A 22,648-nucleotide genomic window follows, 5' to 3' on the forward strand; every position below is an offset into this window, starting at 1 on the left:
GCCGGCTGGTTTCGAGATGGGCCGACCCAATCTGACCCAATCAGAGGTTACGCGGAGTATCAAAATGTGGCAAGAATGTCAAACAGTAAGTGCAACACAAGCTAATTGTCAGAGATGAACCATAAAAAAAGGAAAGGCGGTGCCGAAAAGCTCAGAGAAAGCAAAAAAAGGGCTCTAAAATCAGACGCTGCCAAATGCATAAAATTAACTGAAATATTCTCGAAAGGTTTAAATTCGGCTGCTGCATCGGAGGACAGTAGCGCGTAGAGGAGGTAAGAAAAAAACAGAAAATATACTTCTAAGTCATTATACTAAAATATACTGAGTAATTTTCACGCCATTCACGCTACTTCTGACAGTTTTTGACAGTAACCTACACTGTGTTTAACAGTTGTAAGCTTAGCGTAGAACTCCCGTACATTTTAAAATGTCATTATCAGCAGATAACGTGGGATTTAGGGTATACAGACTGCTGTATGCTACTAGCAATATAGTCTACATGCAAAAGAACCTATAGCTATAGCCATAGTACTGTAGGCCTTTGTAGTGAACTCTGAATACATAGCTAATCTTTAAAGTAAAACATTAAATACATGCATAGGTTACAGTATGTAATTAATCCTTAGGTAGGGTAGAACATAGACTTCTATTACAGGCAATAGTGTAATATATCTATGCAATAGTTAGACAATGTAAAATGAGACATTGGCTTGCTTATGTTCTCCCTTGACTGATTCGTGTGTTCATCTATTCAAAACTAGAATGTTTCTGGACCCAGTGCAGATAGCTCAGCTGCTGCAGCAGAGTCAAGTATCATGGAGGTAGGAAGACAGCAATGAGAGACACACCCTGACACAAATGCTGACAGTTTCTTAATACTGTGTATAGAAAACTGATATAGAAACCAGTTAGGGGTTGCCAGTGGGGGACTAGTTCACCACAGATGTCCGGTCAGTGAGATGCCATCAATCCAGAATTCTTTTGATTCTTTATTCTTTCCACAAAGTTTCCAACAAGTACTGAGCATGCAAGTGCTAACAATCACTTTGGGGTATCCATGTGGGTTGGTGTGTATGTGTGGTCTACAACAAATTAGAATAAACAAATTAAGGAATCAGAAAAACTTCTACAAATAAAGATACTAATTATTATTATTTAGTTTTTACTGTATGTATAAATTTGTTATAAACGGGTTGTTTTTGTTCCAGTCACATACATTAAATGTTTAAATATCTATTACATTTGATACTGCTATATACTGCTATATTATTTCACAATCTGTACACCAATATAAGTAGTGCATGTGCGTGTCCGTGGTGGAGCTGTGTCGGTGTGGTAATGTGGGCTGGTGTGGCTACAGTGCCAGGGCTGAATTTTTGTCCCAGTCCGCCCCTGATTTAAAGCAAACAAATAATGCATCAATCTCAATCTCTCTCTCTATGTATGTGTGTGTTAGAGTAAAAACCCACATATACAAAATAATGAGGTTGGTAAAATGATTAAATGTTTTTGAAAGTGTGAAATATTACAATTTATAATAACTTTTCTATTTTAATATATTTTAAAATGGAATTTATTCATGAACTTTCAGCAGAAATTGTCTTCAGTTCTAATATCCTGATTTAATGCTCACAAAACACTTATTATGTTGTAAACAGCTGTGCAGATTTTTTTTTTTTTACAAATATAACCAAAAATATAGAAAAAAGTGAAACAATTAAAAAAAAAAATAGAACTAAAATAAAACTAATTAAAAAACATAGCTTTTTTAAAAAATAAAAACAGCTTTTTTAAACTTAAAAAATAGAACTTTTTTAGAAAATGTAACTTTAAAAAAATAGAACTTCTAAAAAAACAATATCTTAAAAAAAAACAGAAATTATTTAAAAAAATATATAGCTTTTTATAAATAGAATTTTTTCTTTAAAAAAACCTAACCTAAAAAAAAAGTACTTATTTTTTTTTTAAAAAGGAACTTTTCTAAAAAACAGAACCTTTTTTAAAAATAGAGCTTACTTTCGTTTTAAAAGCAGAACTTATTTTAGAACTAATAAAAAAAAATAGAAACTAAAAATGGAACTAATTTTAAATATAGCTTTTTTGAATAAAAACTTTTCTTTAAAAAGCCTAACTTAAAAAAAAAAAAAAAAACTTCTTTAAATACTTTAACTTCTTTAGAACTTTTTAAAATATATTTAAAAAATAGAACTAATTTGTCAGAAATGGAAAATGGAACTTATTTTTTGAAATAGAACTTTTTAAAACATTTTTAATAGAGCTTTTTTTTTTTTTTTTTTACTATAATTTATTAAAAAATGTCTTTACTGTCTCTTTTAATCAATTTAATGCATCCTTGTTAAAAAGTACCCCTTTAAAAAAAAAAAAAAAAACTGAACTCCAAACTTTTCAACAGCAGCCAAAGTTTAAACTACTTGATAAATATAAACTACTTCATAAGAAAAAAAAAAAAAAACAAGTCAAAGTATATAGTTTATTATTACATCATCACATTTGTTACCAGCTGACTACAAAAGTGTAGTAGCTTTGCATTGCATTGCTCCATCATGAAATGTTCCTTCCTTTGACCTTCATGAGAACATGCAAACAAAAGATAAAAAGAGCGATTGCACAAGTCATCACGTGACTTTCACTCGAGCACTGCTCCCTTTTAACACTGCGAGCGGTTTTGCAATAACTTTAGGAGATGTGTTCAGTCACCTAATGATAAAAAAAATACATTGATATGCTCCCTTAACAATCCTCACTGGCTAATAACAGTCAGCATATTTGCTACAGTAGCAGAGAATACAAAAGTAAATAAAGCATAAGAACAATTAAGGCACTTGGGGTTGCTGGGTTTATTCTGTCAAACAGACGTCCCTTCTTTTGTCTCTTCGGCTTCCTGTGGACAGAAAGAAAAAATGTAAATGTTACTCATATTCCACATGACATATATGCTTAGCGAAGTTTGTGGTTGTTTGGAAAGTGTTTATAATGTACCTTTCCGTGCAACTCTTCCTGTAGGTTCTTCACACTCTCTTTCTCCTTGTCCAGCTCTTCTTGAGTGCTCTTCAGGAGCTGTTGAAGTTTAGTAGCTGCCTGGCCGAGGTCTCGCGCCAGCTTCTTCTCTTTCTCCAGTCTCTCCTGACATAGAAGCATGCAAAACATACACGGTTATTGAGTGCAGAGTTCCTGTATATGTTGGTTTAAACTTTCGATTTTGAATATGTGTTATAGGAACCTTTAGCTCTTCAGTTGGTCCTTCTCCAGCAGCTTTCAACTCTTCTAACTGAGCCTCAAGATCCTGGATCCACTTTTGAGCCTGAGTAGAGAAATACATATATAGAATTTCAAGAATTTCAAATTAATTTTCAAATTAAATCAAATGAATAATAGTCCACATAATATTTTAAATACAACAATTAGAAAAAATAATGAAATTTTGTTTAAATGTATTGTATGTGTGTATGTGTGTATGTATGCATGTATGTATGTATGTATTAAAAACAAATAATTTAAAACAAAAACTAATAAATGAAAACAAATTAAATAAATTAACCATGTAAATAAATTTTACATTAAAAAAAAAAAAATCCTAAATTAGAGGTCATAATACAAACTGAAATGTAATTAAATTAATATAAATACAAAAAAAAAAGTTCAAAAATTCAGTTCACTGAAAAAAAAAAAAAAAAAAAAAAAAAAAAACACAATACAAATTAGATCATTTGAAATAAAAAAATGCAGTTAATCAAGGAAATATTAACAAACTTAAAACCAAATATAATAAATTAAAAATCAAATTTAATAAATTAGACATCTAAATTAAATATCTAAAATTAAATCAAAATCAATTAAGTCAACTGAAAAAAAAAAAAAAAAAAAAAAAAAAAAAAATACATTAGAGGTCATGATACTAACTGAAATGTAATGAAATTAATATAAACAATAGAAATAAAAACAAAAAAAGAAATAAAATTTAGTTCAATTAAAAAAAAAAAACAGAAATACAAGTTAATTTAACACAAATTAGTTCATTTCAATTAAAAATAAAAAGTGCAATTAATCAAGTAAATAAGAACAAATGTAATCTAAAGCAAAAATCAAATAAATTGAAATTAAATTAAATTAAACTAAACATCTAAATAAATTCCACATTAAAATTAAATTAAAAAATAAAAAAACAAAAACTAAATTAGATGCCAACTAACTGAAATTAAAAAAAAAACCCTGTAATTAAATTAATATAAACAATACACACACAAACACACAAATTCAGAGTTAATTTAATACAAATTTTAATACAAAAAAAGTTAATTTGAAATAATAAGCACTTAAAAATAAATCAAGATCAACCAAAATTGAATTAAGTGTAAATCTAAATAATTAAAAGCAAACCCAAATGAAATAATCAATTAAATATTAAAACAAAAACATTAAAAATTAAATTAGTTTTGGCATTTGTATTGATTTGGTTTTATGTTTATTACAGTCCTTAAAGGAACACTTGAAAGAAAAATCTGTCATGAATTACTCACCCTCATGTCGTTTCAAACCCGTAAGACCTTCGTTCATCTTCACAACACAAATTAAAAGCTTTCTGACCCTGCATAGAGAGCAACGCAACTGACACGTTCAAGGCCCAAAAAGGTAGTAAGGACATTGTTAAAATAGTCCATATGACAGTGGTTCAACTGTAATGTTATGAAGCTACAAGACGACTTTATGTGAGCAAAGAAACAAAAACAACTTTATTCAACAATTTTGTGGTAGCTGCGTTGCTGTCTACACAGAGTCAGAAAGCTCTCGGATTTCATCAAATTAATATCTTAATTTGTGTTCAGACAATGAACGAAGGTCTTACAGGTTTGGAGCGACATGAGGGTGAGTAATTAATGACAGAATTTACATTATTGGGTGAACTATTCCTTTAATATTAAACGGACTAGCTTTTATGTTGTCTATGTTGTCATCCAGCAATGTGTCACCTGTTCATAGTTGTTTGCAACCTGCTGTCGAACATCCTCTTCTGTCTCTAGTTTATTTGTTGCCTCCTCCAGCTGTGTTTTCACCTGTAAAGTTAGACGTTGAAGAGTATGAGATGTATGTTTTGTCACAGATACAAAACCCCCACTCAACAGCCTATAAATGTACACAAGTGAATGTACTAAAGACAAAAAATAAATAAAAACCATGCCAGGCACCACATGATACATAAGACATGCTACACCCTCCTTCACCGACAGGCTTTTATGAAAGACAACAAACAAGATGCACAGAACAGTTACTACGTGCACAACCGGTATTGACCTGAGTGGACTGTGCGCTGTCCTCGTTCTGTACTCGCCGAGTCACTTCCTGTAGCTCCTGCTTGACCTGTAACACACAGCTGTCACTCAAAGTAGAAAATCATTTGTGCAACCTGAGACAAACTCATGTTAAACTTACCAGTGAAAGTTCGGCTCTCTGTTGCTGAGCATCCGTTTTGGCTGATACCAGCTGGACCTGAGTTTCTGATAGCAATGTCTTCAGCTGAGAAGAATATAAAGAATATATATAGATTTAAATTTAATTAAATGTTAATATAATATAAATGACAAGAAAAACCACACAAAACAAACAAACAAAAAAAAATCTAAATTAATTTAAATTAGGTTCCATTAAAAAAGCAAAATAAAGTATATTTAATAAAAACATACATTTAACAAAATAAAAAAAAAAATCTAGAAATGTTATAATTTATATACATTTTATACAATAAATATTACAATATAAATCAACACACTACAGTAATTTAAAAAAAATTGTAAATTTAAAAAAAGCAATTAAAAATCTATATTTTCATATTTTAATAATTTTAATTTTAAAAGTTTAATAATAATAATAATAATAATAATATTTAAAAAAAAAAAAAAAAAAAAAAAAAAAAAAAAAAAAAAATCAATGTAAGCCAAGATCAACCAAAATGGAATTAAGTGTAAATGAAAATGGAATGCAATTCGAAAATAACAAAATATTACAGTACTTTTTACTTATAAGTCAAATTTATATTTAAAAAAAAAACAAAACAAAAAAAACAATATTTTAATATTAAGCATAAATGAAATAAAATTAAAAATATATTAAAATACTACTGTAAATTTAACTTCGAATATAACAAAAAACAAAAAAGTATTTTCATTTTAATAGTTAAATTTAAAATGAAATCACATCAGAATAAAATCAAGATCAACTAATATGGAATTAAATGTAAATGAAAATGAAACAAAATACTACAGTAATTTTAACTTATATATATATATATATATATATATATATAAAAATCTCAATTAGAATTAAAAAAACCCAAATTAAAACAATTCTAATATTTTAATGTCAATAGATTTTTTAAACATTTAAAATGAAATCACATCAAATTAAATCAAGATCGACCAAAATGAATTTAAGTGTAAATGAAAACGAAATGAAATTCGAAATATCAAAATACAACAGCAAATTTATTGTCAGTATTAAAATTCTAATAAAAAATATCAATATTTTAACTTTAATAGTTTATTTTAAAATGACATTACACCTAAATTTAATCGAGTGTACATGAAAATAAAACTTAAAAATATCAAAACACTACATTAAATTTAACAATCAAAATAAAATTCAAAAACAAATTCAAAAATATTTTAATTTTAACAGTTTAATCTAACATGAAATCACATTAAAATAAACCAAGATCAACCAAAATGGAATTAAGTGTAAATGAAAATGAAGTGGAATTAAAATATATTAAAATTTCACAGTAATTTTAACATCACTTAAAAATCTAAATTATATAAAAAATAGTTTATTTTACAATAAAATGACACCAAAATTGAATTACAAGTAAATGGAAATTTAATAAAATTAAAAAAAATATATCAAAATACTGCAGTCATTTTAACTAAATCAAATTAAAAATTAGAATTTAAAAACCCAAATTAAGTGTAAATGAAAATACAAAAAAACTACAATAAATTAAAATCTAATTAAAAACTATAATATTTAAATTTTGTTAATTAAACTTACTACTAAATCATCCAATTTTAATTTAATATAAAAAAAATAAATAAATAAATAAAATCAGATGTACACTTCCATTTAAAATGGGGATAAAATCCGTAATAACCTTATTAAGTCATTCGTTTTACCTGAGACATCTCTTCTGCGTATGTTTGACTGATGGTTATGGACTCCAGTTGTTTCTCCAGCTGTGCTTCCAAAAGCATCACCTGCCCCTTCAGCTGCAGAGAACAGAGAATCCACGAATCTCTATTAGAACAGTTTGAATTTTCTCTTGTATTTCACAGAAAAAAGAAAAACTCATAGTTTTAGAGCAACTTGAGTCAGAAACCTGATAACAACCTGAAGAACGATGCTAAATGCAAACACGCACCTGATCCGTATCTTGTCTGTCGGCATTTATCTTTTCTATTGTCTCCTCCAGGACCTTCACCTGATCCAAGGCCTGTGGGAGATCCATATAACTTCAGCACAAGCGCTTGGATACAGTAAAAAGTCACAAATCCAGTGGCGGATGTTCTTACCGCCTGTTTTTGCTGCTCAGCATCTGAAATCTTTGACTTCCATGCAAGCTCGCCGTCCTCCACGCTCTTCTGTAGAACTTTCAGCATGCTCTCCTGTATGAAACAACACCTTTCCAGGTCAAAAGACCATCTTTAAAGAAAAAGTCTAATCTATATTGGCATAATAAATGTGTATCACCGTACAGTTTCACTGAGAGTTGTTCTGTACTGTTCACACTCGGCCTGAATTGACCTCTGGCTCTCCTCTGATTGGGCGAGCTTCTGCTGCAGGTCCTGACACATATTCAGATAAACGTGAGACAAGAGACAAAAAACGTGCACTACAGGTATGCTTTCGTAGAGATGATATATTACCGTCAAATCTGAGCTTGACTCTGTGTGCTGTTGTTCTGCTGGACTCTGTTGACTGTTTGTCAGAGTCTTCTGTGCTTCATGTGTGAAAGCTTCCAGCCAGTTCGACTACAACATACACATGTAAAATTAACTTACTTCACCTGCTCGCAAATTATTAACAGGTATACAAAACGAAAAATTCGAACCTGATGTGTTTCTATGCTGATTTGAGGGAAGAGCTTCTGGAAGGCGCTTCTGGTATCTTTCTGAAAAGAGCTCAGCTGCTGCTCAACTTCACTCTATACACACACAAAAGCCTTTGATCATTAAAATAAACTAATAAATAGCACAAGAAATGAGTAGGAGTTTTAGCAAACTACAGCGTTTTGATAATGAACACCCCGTTCTTCATGGTTTTTGTGTATTTTGTAGATATACAATTACGTGTGTGTTTATACTGTCAATGTGTGTATATATATCAGGGTTACCTGTGCTGCCTTGGCTTGGCTCAGTCTTTCTTCATTCAGCCTCTCAGCAGCAGCCAGAGCCTCTACCGCGGCATAGTTCTTCTCACGTAGTTCCTGGACACACACCGAAACACCAATCAGATGTCAATTGAGGTGTAATTCAGAGATGGATGGATTAAGGGATAGATAGACAGATGAACTGGCAGGCATATATAAAAGGTTGTTTGGCATAAAGGTTATATGGACAGATGTGCAGAGCAGATATGATGGGCATGGATAGATATGGACAAATGAGTGGGTAGATATGGATGGATGAGGGGAGTTAATGTAGAGAGGTGATGATGGGTTGGGTAGATATGGATGGACACAGGTAGATAGATATGGATTGACAAAAGTAGTTATAGATGAAGTAGTAGGTACATTTGGATGAATGCATAGGTAGAAATGGATAGATAAGTAGGTATATATAAACAGTTTGGCTAGATATGTTTGGACTAGCTGGGTAGATATGGACAGACACATAGGTAGATAGATATGGATGGACAAGTAAGTACATATAAACTAGTTGGGTAGATATGGTCAAACAGGCTGGATCCATATGGACAGACAAGTTGGGTAGATATCAACAGTGAGGTAGATATGGATGGAAAAGTAGTTATAGACGTTGTGGTGTACATTTGGATGAACGCATAGGTAGAATTGAATAGATAAGTAGGTATATATAAACAGTTCGGCTAGATATGTTTGGACTGGCTGGGTAGATATGGACAGACACATAGATAGACAGATAGATATGGATGGACAAGTAGTTATAGAAGTTGTAGTGTACATTTGGATGAACGCATAGGTAGAATTGGATAGATAAGTAGGTATATATAAACAGTTTGGGTTGATATTTTTGTATTGGCTGGGTAGATATGGACAGATACATAAGTAGGCAGATATGGATGGATGAGAAGGTATACATGAATGGGTTTGGTAGATTTGGATAGATAGGTTGGGTAGATATGGATGGTCACATGCGTAGGTAGATATGGATGGACGAGTAGGTACATATAAACTAGTTGGGTAGATATGGACAGACCGACAAGTTGGGTAGATATGAACAGTAGATATGGATGGAAAGGTAGTTATAAATGACGTAGTAGGTACATTTGGATGAACGCATAGGTAGAATTGAATAGATAAGTAGGTATATATAAACAGTTCGGCTAGATATGTTTGGACTGGCTGGGTAGATATGGACAGACACATAGATAGACAGATAGATATGGATGGACAAGTAAGTACATATAAACTAGTTGGGTAGATATGGTCAAACAGCCTGGATCAATATGGATAGACTGACAAGTTGGGTAGATATGAACAGTAAGGTAGATATGAATGGAAAAGTAGTTATAGACGTTGTAGTGTACATTTGGATGAACGCATAGGTAGAATTGGATAAATAAGTAGTAATAAAACAGTTTGGGTTGATATTTTTGTATTGGCTGGGTAGATATGGACAGATACACAAGTAGGCAGATATGGATGGATGAGAAGGTATACATGAATGGGTTTGGTAGATTTGGATAGATAGGTTGGGTAGATATGGATGGACAGATGGGTAGGTAGATATGGATGGACGAGTAGGTACATATAAACTAGTTGGGTAGATATGGACAGACCGACAAGTTGGGTAGATATGAACAGTAGATATGGATGGAAAGGTAGTTATAGATGACGTAGTAGGTACATTTGGATGAACGCATTGGTAGAATTGAATAGATAAGTAGGTATATATAAACAGTTCGGCTAGATATGTTTGGACTGGCTGGGTAGATATGGACATACGCATAGGTAGGCAGATATGCAAGTATGAGACGGTATATATGGTAGATATGGATGATAGTTTGGGTTGATATGGACGGTCACATAGGTAGGTAGATATGGATGGATGACTAGGTACATATAAACTAGTTGGGTAGATATGGACAGACCGACAAGTTGGGTTTTGGGTAGATATGAACAGTACGGTAGTTGGATATGAATGGAAAGGTAGTTATAGATGACGTAGTAGGCACATTTGGATGAACGCATGGGTAGAATTGGATAGATAAGTAGGTATATATAAACAGTTTGGGTAGATATTTTTGGATTGGCTGGGTAGATATGGACAGACACATAAGTAGGCAAATATGGATGGATGAGAAGGTATACATGAATGGGTTTGGTAGATATGGATGGATAGGCTGGGTAGATATGGACTGACTGACAAAGTTATGTAGATATTAACAGTAAGGTAGTTAAATATGGATGGAGAGGTAGTTATAGATTAATCACATAGGTAGGTAGATATGGACAGACGAGTAGGTACATATAAACTAGTTGGGTAGATAATGGTCAAACAGGCTGAATAGATATGGATAGACTGAGAAGTTGGGTAGATATTAACAGTAAGGTAGTTAGATATGGATGGAGAGGTAGTTATACATAAAAGTAGGAACATTTAGACAGACGCATAGGTAGAAATGGATAGACAAGTAGGTAATATATAAGCAGTATGGGTAGTTAATGATTGGACTGGCTGGGTAGACATGGACGGACAAATAGGTAGGCAGATATGGATGGATAAGAAGGTACATATGAATGGGTTTGGTAGATATGGATCAATAGGCTGGGTAGATATGGAGAGACTGACAAGTTGGGTAGATATTAACAGTAAGGTAGTTAGATATGGATGGAGAGGCAGTTATAGATGAAGGCGTATATACATTTAGACGGACGCATGGGTAAAAATGGATAGGTAGGTAGGTAGGTAGGTATATATAAAAAGTGTGGGTAGATACAGATGCACAGGCTGGGTAGATATGGATGGACACATAAACAGGTAGCAACGGATGAATGAGTAGGTAAATATAAACTAGTTGGGTGGATATGGCCAAACAGGCTGGGCAGATATGATAAGAATGGAATGGCTTGGTAGATATGCACAGACACATGGATAGGTAGATTTGGATGGATGAGTAGGTTTATACATGTTGGGTACATATGGACCGACACATAAGTAGACATAGACTGACAGGTTTAGTAGAAATGAACAGCAAGGTAGTTGGATGGACAAGCAGGTAAGTAGATATGGGTGGCACATGAGTAGATATGGATGTACAGGCAAAGTAGATATGCTCAGATGGACTGGGTAGATATGGACAGTGGTAGGAATGCACCAATGGGTTGGGTAGATATGACAAGAAGGGTAGTTAGATGTGAATGGGCAGATAGGTAGATATAGACAAGTTGGACAAGTATGGATGGAAGTAGAAATGAACTAACATTGCTCTTGGCTTTCATTCTCTCCATCTCTTCTTTAAGCTGTTGAAGTTCCTCCTCCATTGAGACCATGCACGCATCCTTCTCCAGACTGACAGCACAAAAACAAAAGCCATTATTAGAAGCATAAACAGAAAAAAAGCGGCAAGTATCCGAAGGAATGGACAAAATAAATCTCTCTTACTTCTCAAATGGAGGCTCTGTTTCAACTTTATCGGCCTGTTGATACACAATTATAAATGAATGAACATGTATTACACACATGCAAATATTATTCAGTTATCAAAAGTTTCACTCACACTTTCCATCTTTTCCAGCTGAGTCTGTAGGGATGCCACCAAATCCTCTTTTTCTTTCAGACTAATGAACATAGAGAAATAGATTCAATCCAAATTGTCTATATACATAAAATATACACATCAAAAAAAAAAAAAAAAAAAACAACAGCTGTATTGAATACCTAGTTTTAAGTTGGTCGATCTCTGCGGTGTATTCCCTCCGTTCTGTGTCGGCCTCATTTACCCTATAAAACAGGTCCATGTTTAGATCAGAGACTAGTGAGGTGCACAGATAATTGAAGTTCTACTAACAACAGATGTGACTGAACCCATCCTAATTTGAAAGATGAACTAAATTCAGCATCAAGGATCATACCGATTCTGAGTTTCCTCAGCCCGAGCTCTCTTTACAGTGTCAAGCTCCTCCCTCAGCTGATTAAGCTCCGCCCCCAGTGATGTCACCTGGTCCTCCCTCTCTTTCAGACTGCAAATACATTAAAATACTCATGTTACCACTAAACTTTGAATATTAAAAAAATAAACTAAACAGTGATTCAATCATATGAATCCAAATGGGGTTTGGACATTACCTGCTCCTCAACTGTTCAACCTCCTTCTGTACAGAATCAAAACAGGGATGAGAATAGTATTATTTTTCATTCTGAAAGTTACATCCAATACAGTATTTGATGTTCACTGAGATTTAGTGTATTGTAATGGCAACCATATTAGAGAGTGCCAAATATTTGTACCTGGATCTCAGCCTGTGCTGTTGCTTCCACCTCCACAGAGGGCTTTTCCTCAGCAACCGTTGCTGTTGGAGACAGCTGTGATCTCAATGTCTCCAGCTCTTTACATCTGTCTTTCAGCTCTGTCTCTGTAGCGTGCATACGCTCCTGGAGTTCTGTAAACAGAAGTCATTTCCTCCTTAAAGTTACAAAATAGAACATGGCTTCTACAACTTCTCCAACTCACTGTTTCCATCTGGGAACAGAGCCAAAGGAACACTCATATTCACATCAAGTGAAAGATGTGTGTGTTTGTGTGTACTGACCAGTGAGGGTCTTGGCTTGCTCTTTGGCTGCGTCTACTTGAGCCTGAAGGGTGGTGCTGCTGTGCCGAGCCTCACGGAGTTCCTCGCTAATGCGATCCAACTTCTTCTGCAGAGCCTGCTCTGCTTCCACATGGGACGCCTAAACATGGACAACCATTCAATACTTTGTGTAAAAGGCCAAAATTTAAGTTAAAACTAAATCTACTGTACAGCTTTATTTGGAATGTAACAAAATATAGTTCTTTTTGGAACCTGATAGTCAATGTTCACCATCTATTTTCATTGTATAGCAAGTCATGTGGGTTTGGAACAAAAAATGTAAAGAACAGGATTTAATTTTTTTTGTGTACTTCGTCTTTAATATCAAAGAATGTATCATAATTAAACATTCAACATGAGAGTGTTAACCACAGGGGCTTACATTTCTTGCATAGCTACGCTAAAATACCCACCCACACACAGATAAACACAAACAGACAAAACATCCTGAGAAAAATACAAGACATTACAAAGACAGATAAAGCGTATATTGTTACATATATGGTGAAATTCCAGAACTATCATAGTACAAAGACCACAACCATCTAAAGGAAATCCAGATAACAGGAAAGAGGTCAAGGGTCATAGGGTGCTTACTTTTGTTTGTGCTTGCTGTTCTTCAGCAGCCGCCATCTTGGTTTCCAAAGTCTTCCTGAGCTCCTCTTCAGCATGCTGAGTGGCCGTGCGCTCATTCAGTTCTCGGTTGAGACGCACACAGTCCTGACGCAACTTTGCCAACTCCGCATTCTGCCTGTGTGCGTGAAAATGCCACAGATTCACATAAAAGAAAAGGTTAGATAAGATATTCTATACTTAGAGGCTGTTTGGGGTTTGCAATGTTGTTGCTAAGGTTTTCCAAGTGTGTTTGCTATATGTTTTATATAGGTGTTCTGGGCAATTGTTTACTGGTCCAATTCAAAGAAACCCATTCTCAAGTCTCTTGTCTCTAGATATGTCTCTCTCAGTTCAGGTTGTTGGATTTTTCCCACCCAGTTTGGCATCCACCAGTTGAAGTTGTTACTATACCTTCTTCTTGTCCATATGTCTTTAAGTCCAAAGTTTGACACTTCATTGGTTACAATGCAAGGTTATAAGGGGACTTTATGCGTAATACCTGCTTTCGGCCTGGCTAGTGGCTTGATTGAGGGCATCTCTGAGAATAGAGTTCTCCTGTTGCAGACGGGCCAGCTGAGCATTCGGTCCGTTCTCTAACTGCTCTTGTAGGCTTTGGATCTGTGGACACACGCACAACCAAAACATTCAATAACCTGACAACATACTACCCAGCATAGTGAGAAGGAAAGTGTGAGAGGCTGGCGACTTCTGACCTTGCTGTTAAGCTGCTGTGTCTCCTTGACATGCTCCTGGTAAGAAGTCTGCATACGAGCCTGAAGAGCTGCAATCTCCTGGCCACGGGCGCTCAGTTCAGAGCTCATACGGGTTTCTACGGATGTCATCTTGTTCTTTGCAGAACTCAGCTCCTATTAGCCAGAGCAATGAGAGTTGGAGATACAGTTAACCACCCAGACCCGTCATTATCAAATTACCAAATAGGACATATTCTTGATCAATGTCATTGTTGGTCCTGGGACAACATTCCTATTGACCAATCAGATTTTCAAGATAGGGAAAGGGTAAGGGTCAGTATTAGGGGCTACAGCTGGGGACAGAGTAAACTCAATCAAACATATCTTTGTTTTAAAATAGTTAATGGTTATGGTACAGGGATAGCATTAACTGGAACCATTGACTGGAACATTGCTCCATCCATCTATCCATCCATCCATCTTCCAAAATGATTGCCCTTTGTAGGGTTGTGGAGATGCTGGAACATCTCTCACCATCTTAGGCAACACCTTGGACTAGGAGTAGGCAAGTTTGGTCCTAGAAGGCTGCGGTCCTGCAGAGTTCAGCTCCAACCCTGAAAAAAACCCTCTCCTACCTATAGCCTTAGTAATTCTGAAGACATTGATTAGCTTGTTCAGGTGTCTATGATTAAGCTTGGAGCTGAACTCTGCAGGGCTGCGACTCTCTAGGACTGAACTTGCCTACCCCTGCCCTGGATGGATGGCCAGTCCATCACTGAACATTGCCCCAGGACCAACAAAAGATTTATTTTTCAACAGTCACTCAAGACCTTGCTCTGAAGAAGCTTGATCATGAGTAGAAACTAGCTTGAACCTCATTTGTTTAGCTATGCATGTTGGCAGGTGTCACCTTGGTAAGCTCTTTGACTCGGGTCTTGGCTGCAGCTACGTTGCCCTGCTCAGCAGTCAACTGCTTTTCCTTCTCCTCCAGCTGCTTCTTCAATGCCGCCAATGGGTCACCCTTCTGAGATGCCTACAAACAAGTAAAAGAAAGAGATATGACTACTAACAGAAAGAGACAAGCATTAGGTGTTTGAAGAGGGGTTGATCAGGTGTAGACTTTGTACCAGTTGCCAGGAGTCCTTTCCTGCCTTCTTGCTGATGATCTCAAAGAGTTTCTGGGTCTCTGACTCGCTGAACGATTCACTATTCAGACTGGAGACCAGAGTTTTATATGGTGATGGCTGGGGGGCACTGACTGTTTCCACAGAAGCCACTTAAAAGAAATTTAAATTAGGATGATAAGCGTATTGCAAAGAAAGCAAGTTTGAACAGGTACTATAACATCTGTCCTACAGCCTAGATCAGGGATTGGCAACGACGGTTCTGGAGTGACGATGTTTTGCATTGTTTAGCTCCAACCCTAAATTACTAAACTCTGCAGGACAGCGGCACTCCAGGACCAATGTTGCCTATACCTGTCTTAGATGGACATGTCCAAAGAACACTCACCTGGCTCAGCCTTCTTCTTAGACTTCTTCTTGGTTGGAACTTCAGTTTTGGGTTCTTCAGCTTTAGGGAGAGCAGCAACCTCAGGAGGGACTGCTGCTTTCACCGCCACCTGTGCAACCACCGGTTCCACCTTAACTACAACTTCTGGGACCTCCACAGGTTTGATGGGGGCCGGTTCCACCTTGGCCACCTTCTTCTTTTTCTTCTCTTTGGGGGAAGGAGCAAGTGGGGCCACCACAGCACTTACAGTGGGAGGAACAACACATTCAACAATCTTAGGGGCTGGTTCAGGTACAACTGGCTTGGGTTTAACTTCAGGTTCAGGCTCGGGAACTGGCACAGGTTCTGGTTGGGGTTCTGGTTCAACTTGGGGTACCAACTTGGGCTTACTGTTCTCAACCACCTCTTCAGGGACGGGCTCAGGCTCAGGTTCTGGAAGGTTCCCATTTGGCTTCTCCTCCTTCTTCTTAGCCTTGTTTTTCTTTTCAGATGTCTTTTTCTTCTTGTCAGAGCGCTGGGGTTGGATCTTACTTGAGTCTTGCCGCTGTTTGGCCAGGGCTTCCTCATATGAAGTCTCCTTCATGGAAAAAGTTGACACAAGTGTAATGCCAATGGCAGAGAACACCATGAAGCCACCAAACACCACAATTCCCAGAGTTTGAGGGTCGTACACATCCATCTTTGCTCAGTCCTTTTCTTTCCTTATCCTGATCCTACAAATACATAAACAAAGACTATTTCATGTTAAGGACTGTTTAATGTTAACAACAACATTCTAGCATTTCATCCAAGCACCTTAAACCATTTCACACAAGAACTTCCTGTTTACTGGACAGACATAAAAAGCAATGCTAAAATGTAAATTCATAATGTTTTGAAAGATATTTTTTCAAATATTTTCACATGAATGATACACTGAAGTGTTGTTGAACTGGTGCATTGATCTTTTGGACTTGATACTGCCACCTATATGTGTGGAGGCAGCATCAAGAAAAAAACAAGAAAAAGTAAGCTTTCACTTACTGGCAGAACTATCCTACAAGCATATTTGTCACCTATAAGTCATTTATTCTGGCTGGTTGTGTATTACTCATTTGGCTGGGCATCTATTGGCCTTACATAAAAGGGGGGGAAAAAGGTTTCACAGTGCTGAGTGGATGGCAGTAAAAAAATGATGCCTTGAGACAGTGTGAAAAATCTCTTGCTCTTGCAAATTTTGAGAAAAGTTCTTTTGACTAAAGCCAGCACTATAACTTATGCGCACTAGTTCAGGTTATGCAACACCCCACCAAGACTATGCTCCTCAACATTCTCTCACACACACATAGAGGCATACATTCAGCTTCCAGAGGACAGGTCTGTGTGCAACAGACCATAATAAACTTCCCCCAACCTCACGTTTGCTCTAGCCGGTGCAACTCTCGCCTGGAATTTCTATAGAGGGGGTCTCTAAATATCTGCCTCGGGCACTCAGGTAACGGGGAATGCTGACTGGGCTTAAAGGAAATGCCATTTAAACAGCATATGCATTATTATAAACTGCTTTGTTTTATAGAATAGCCTTAAGGAACGCCTACCAGAAGCCCTGTGGTGGTACTACTGCACAGTGATGATATCAGACAATGATACCACAGTTTTTGTACTATCAGTATTTAGAGGTACTTCAAAGAACACCATAGTATTAAAATGATGCAAAATGTCCAAAAATATGATAATGCTACTGGTTTGTTAGTGAAAACATATGAAATGCAATTATAAACACTAAAGATCTAGCTGTAATAAAAACAAATAAATACTGTATTAACATGTTAAACAACACAGTTTTTTCTTAATTACAAACCCATTTTTTTCATGCAAATATTTTACGAAAATGATCCACATGTGACAACCGGCAGAGAGATGACTTGGCAGACACAGGAAATGCAGAATTCCTATATGCAGGACACATACTCCACATCTGAATGAAGGGGGGCTGCTTTCCTATGTTGGATATTAACCCTTTCAGGAACATTGCTGACGTTACATAATAACTGCCAAAAGAATTCCAGCTTATCTGCTGTCTTTATATCTTCTTGAACAAAGTATTAACCCCAATTTCCAACTCAATTACTTCTTTGGTCTGATACAATCTAAAAGTTTTTTTTGAACCCTCTCTTTCCTCTTGAATGAACTGCTACTTAAGCTTCACGAATTTAAGAGAATCTTAAGATACATTTTTATTAAAAATACAATAAAGGCAATAGGAAACTTTGTAAACTGTTAAAGTATACAGGCATTTTGGATGACTGTTAAGTGTTAAAGTCTAAAGATGAACATACTTAAAAGGATGGAAAAACATATTAATGTTTTAAATCCATTGCAAAAAGACATAAGGCAAACAATCCCGCTACTCAAAACGGTACAAAGCCAGTAAGACCAGAAAAATATACAAAAAGAAACTCTGAAACTATGAAGCATCACTAAGGACACGTACACTCGCGTAGATGAAAAACGCGTTGAATCAGATCACCACAATACACAAGTTCAAACTACTCGAGAAAGCAAATTATTTTCAAACTCAACCAACCTAAACAAGGATGACTTCAACAACATCGTCAGTCAGACTGACAAACTTTAGATAAAGAATATAACAACTACATTGCTAATGAAAAAACACACAAGAGTGATAAAAGCATGCGCTTACCTGCGGTCAGACTCACAGTGATAAAAAATCGCCGCTGACTTTTGGAGTCGTGGCACTTTTTGCGAGTTGGCGCAGAGCCCGCCTGTGAAGCCGACCTTATGCTAACATCTGATTGGATGAACGCCTGTCAATCAACGCTCTTTAAACCAACCGCGTCACGCGTAGTATCCAAAAGCATGCGGTGGGAAGCGCTGAGGGCTGTGAGTATTCGGTGGGATGTATAATGATGAAAGTGCTTGAAAAATAAACTAAGTATCGGATGTAATACTCCAAAAGCATTATTTAAAAAACAAAGCCACCCTTTTTTTTTTAAATATTACCCTTAAAAATTACTTTGGGGTTATCAAAGGGAAGTTAAGGCATCAGTAATGCTATGGTAGTTTGATACTTCAGCGCTAGTTGTCACTTTTGTTGTAGGATTGGATGGGGGAGTTTGTCTGGGACCCAGACAAAGACTTTAGTATTAATGTCCTTGACATGCATTCGCCTGAACGTCAGTCAGATATGGTTATGGATTGAGATTTTACTCAAAATGATCAAAACCAAAAGACTGTTATCATTCATGTATGTAGCAAAAAGAGTTAAGTGCCCAAGTTAGGGTTACCTAAGGTTAGGGGTTTGCTGTTAAAATGCTTGCTGTAGGAAATAACACTTTTATTTGAGAGTTAAGATGCAAGAAAGCATGTACTGTCAGTCTTGACTGAACAAGAAGGGGTGGAAAGTGTGAAATGTGCTACCTAGCAATTGCAAAACCCATCTTTCCCATATCAGCTTGAATAAAGCTTAAATGACAATGTGTTCTTCTCAAATGTAGGTGATGTAATTATTAGCTCTGGAAAGACTTCCAGTAATCGGAGATAACTAGAGTTTACTCTGAGGGCAAATAAATGTCACAGAGTAACTGTTTACAAAATCAATAGTTCACATATGTGGAAAACGAGTTAGTTAGTGCTACTGTAGGTTGTGCGTTGAGAGGCCTTAATGTGAAGATGAGAAATAATTTGACTGGAACTACTTCCAAAAGTCATGTTCTTTGGTTTGACCCCTGTTATTTATTAAGTAAACAAGCAGGGTGCTTTCTCTGATGTCTGTTTGCTAGGGATTAAAGCCTTTGCAAACTTACAACTGTGCAAATTTTTACTGTATTTGTAATGTCTGTATGATTATTATTAGTGGTGCTTGCTAAGGTGCAACCATTATTGCACATACTTAAAGTTAAATATCAATCCTCTAAGAGTGAGTTTTTAAAGGAACCGCTCACTCAAATATCTTCGTTCATCTTCCGAACACAAATTAAGATATTTTTGATGAAATCCAAGAGCTTTCTGAACCTGCATAGACAGCAATGCAACTGAAACTTTCAAGGCCCAGAAAGGTAGTAGGGACATTGTTAAAATAGTCCATGTAACATCAGTGGTTCAAATGTAATTTTATGAAGTTATGAGAATACTTTTTATGGACAAAGAAAATAAAAATAACGACTTTATTCAACAATTTTCTTCATCTTCGACGAGCGTTCATTCTATGCCAACAAAAAGTATTTTTTATAGCTTCATAAAATTAAGATTGAACCACTGATGCCACATGGACTAATTTAATGATGTCCTTACTACCTTTCTGGGCCTTGTCAGTTGCGTAAAGATAAACAAAGGTCTTACGGGTTTGGAACAACACAAGGGTGAGTAATTAATTACAGAATTTCCAATTTTGGGTGAACTATCCCTTTAAGCTTAAGGTCCTTGCACACCAAGTCTGAAAATTTCACACATTAAAAAAAAAATACAACTTCACGTTGTGTCAGTCACGTTTACAAACTGGCTCCGAAAGTTTTGTCCGTCATTAAAATAATTCTGATAGCGTCAATTACGGGAAAAAAACGTAACCTGTTTGTGTTATATAGTAACATCGAGAGATGAATAAATTTACAGTTGTGGAAATTTGCTTCTTCACTGAAAAAAAAATGGTGGTGACACAGAAATTGTTAGTAAATTTCACAGACATTTTTACAAAGAAACGGCAAGTAACAAATCAAATTGAATGTAACATTTAGAAGTACATAAAATTATATTTTATTTCAATTATGTCCTCAAACAATCTTTGTTTTATTTGCAACTTATGAAAATCATTTTTAGTGTATTTTACTCTGCATGTACTGCATCTAGACACGTCAATGTTAACATTAAAATGATGTAATCTCTTCTTACAAAAACATTTTAGAGGTTTCCATTCAATCAACTTCCATTTAAACCTTCTATCAGTCCATGTTCACTCAAAGCTTTGCTCCAAAGGTCATTGAAGATACATCTACAACACTGTCAACATTGTACAAATCCACCCACTCGCACTAACACAGAATGTTTCTATTTCTCAGAAACTGTTTAAAGCGAGTCAAGGTAAAACATCGGAGCTCATCTGGAGGGAAGTGGTTCACACATCATTTCCAGACCTGATGAAGAAAAGGGCGGCCTACATATCAACAAACAGCCAGAGAATTTGTTTACTTAGTAACAAGACATCTATTCCCATGCTGATTTCTTACATGATGCTGCTGAGTAGCACCCAGCTGATAGGTGTACTTTCAAGGTGTGTTGATGGGATGGTACATCCAAAAAAACGGAAAGATGGATGCTAAAATACCAAAATACGGATGTGCCAATACACGACGACATCATTTCAGAGATAACATTCCCTATATTCACCGCCAACACTTGCAAATTAAAAATGTCGAGGCAACATATTTGCTTAGGCTCCAAATGCCCCGAGCGGTTTATGGTCTTTGGGAACAACCACATCTGCCAGCAGCGGTAAGTACAATTACAGAGCCATGGAGGTAAGGGGGTGGAGTACGCTGGATGTTTGCTTTAGCCGGCACTGACGAGGGTGTTCCATCAAACAAACCTTTATGGCAACACCACAGGACACACAGCTGAGCAACTCTAAACACCAGATGTGCATGTTCATCCTTCTGACTATCGCACAAACATACATATTTTCCATAGTAATGCTGTTGACCATAATGACAGTTGCATTATGGGTATGCAGGATCAGGCAAAAACATGTCAAACATGAAGAAAATTCAACAGTCACACTAAAGAAGAACTGAATGAACTTTAAGTTTTGCAACAAAGCGTAAACAATTAAGTAAACGTAAAATAATTTGGAATAATCACTAGGGATGTAACGGTATTATCAATATCGTGATATTGCGGTAACAAAACTGTTGATATCATTGTGGTCACGTGACGAAATAAAACGATACGTCTTCTGGGGAAAAAGCAGTTTTTAATATATTTAATATATTTAAACTTTTTATTCTAACATAAAAGCTCTTTAAAGTATGCTTTATTAAAGTTTATTGCATGTGCTATGCATTTAGCACGTGTTTGAGAATGCAACGGCCACTAGTTAATTTATTTTCGCGGCAGCCCTGGTGAAAAAAACAGCATATGCTAGTAGGTATGTTTTGATGCTGGAATGCTGGTTAGGTTTAAGCTGGTTTAGGCTGGTCCTTTGCTGGTTTTTGCTGGTCACGTTGCTGGTCAAGGACCAGCATGAACCAGCAAAGGACCAGCTTAAACCAGCATCAAAACCTACCTAACCAGCATTCCAGCATCAAAACATACCTACCAGCATATGCTGTTTTTTTCACCAGGGAGATGATTACAGCATTTTACTAGATTTGTAGTAAGACATGTTTTTGTAAGCCTGTTCTCACCGAAGCTAGTTTTCAGTCAAAATAAGAGCTTAAAAGTGCAGTATGAATTGCTAACAGCTATCGGTTTAAATGGGTAACGTTACTGCACTCTAGGGTCAAAATATCTCCTTCAGATGTAGAAAATAGGAAATAAGTATTGTAATTTACTGTAAAGCAAAAATAATATAGGGTACAAGGGGGTAAAAGGCACCTTTGATATTATTTTCCTCTAAACCACTAGATGGCAGGAAAACGTGACGTAGCACTTTCCAAAACATTCGACTTTCAAGATACACGTGCAAATTTGACTGATCTTTGAAGTCGATTTTGTGCTTGATTGATCTAATATTTGGTGTTTTTAAAAATGTTTTGGAATATATCATAAGACAAATGTC

General features: G+C 35.8%; 1 protein-coding gene and 1 long non-coding RNA gene across 3 annotated transcripts; one reads left to right on the forward strand and one right to left on the reverse strand.

Annotated features, from left to right (window-relative positions):
* Positions 1 to 56: 56 nt before the first annotated feature.
* On the forward strand, positions 57 to 7,620 carry LOC127153506 (uncharacterized). Its single transcript, XR_007825279.1, has 3 exons — positions 57 to 272; positions 762 to 821; positions 7,478 to 7,620. It is a non-coding gene; the product is annotated as an uncharacterized LOC127153506 (long non-coding RNA).
* On the reverse strand, positions 2,478 to 18,659 carry rrbp1b (ribosome binding protein 1b). 2 transcript variants are annotated; one of them, XM_051094577.1, is made up of 28 exons: positions 18,560 to 18,659; positions 15,877 to 16,589; positions 15,492 to 15,640; positions 15,275 to 15,397; positions 14,386 to 14,538; positions 14,172 to 14,290; positions 13,655 to 13,808; positions 13,019 to 13,157; positions 12,717 to 12,868; positions 12,555 to 12,580; positions 12,341 to 12,448; positions 12,147 to 12,209; positions 11,986 to 12,046; positions 11,871 to 11,905; positions 11,690 to 11,777; positions 8,399 to 8,491; positions 8,117 to 8,209; positions 7,932 to 8,036; positions 7,761 to 7,850; positions 7,578 to 7,670; positions 7,427 to 7,498; positions 7,182 to 7,274; positions 5,449 to 5,532; positions 5,311 to 5,376; positions 4,989 to 5,072; positions 3,242 to 3,322; positions 3,001 to 3,144; positions 2,478 to 2,902 (listed from the first exon to the last, which is right to left on the reverse strand). In XM_051094577.1, exons 2-28 carry the CDS (start codon positions 16,553 to 16,555, stop codon positions 2,867 to 2,869), a joined length of 3,183 nt encoding a protein of 1,060 aa, XP_050950534.1. In that variant the 5' UTR covers positions 16,556 to 16,589; positions 18,560 to 18,659; the 3' UTR covers positions 2,478 to 2,866. The 2 variants fall into 2 exon arrangements, with proteins under 2 accessions (XP_050950534.1, XP_050950533.1); XM_051094576.1 differs by having other exon boundaries at positions 15,877 to 16,610; positions 18,560 to 18,580.
* Positions 18,660 to 22,648: the final 3,989 nt, after the last annotated feature.

Source organism: Labeo rohita, chromosome 22, assembly GCF_022985175.1.
Source record: "Labeo rohita strain BAU-BD-2019 chromosome 22, IGBB_LRoh.1.0, whole genome shotgun sequence".
NCBI classification, from domain to species: Eukaryota; Metazoa; Chordata; class Actinopteri; order Cypriniformes; family Cyprinidae; genus Labeo; species Labeo rohita.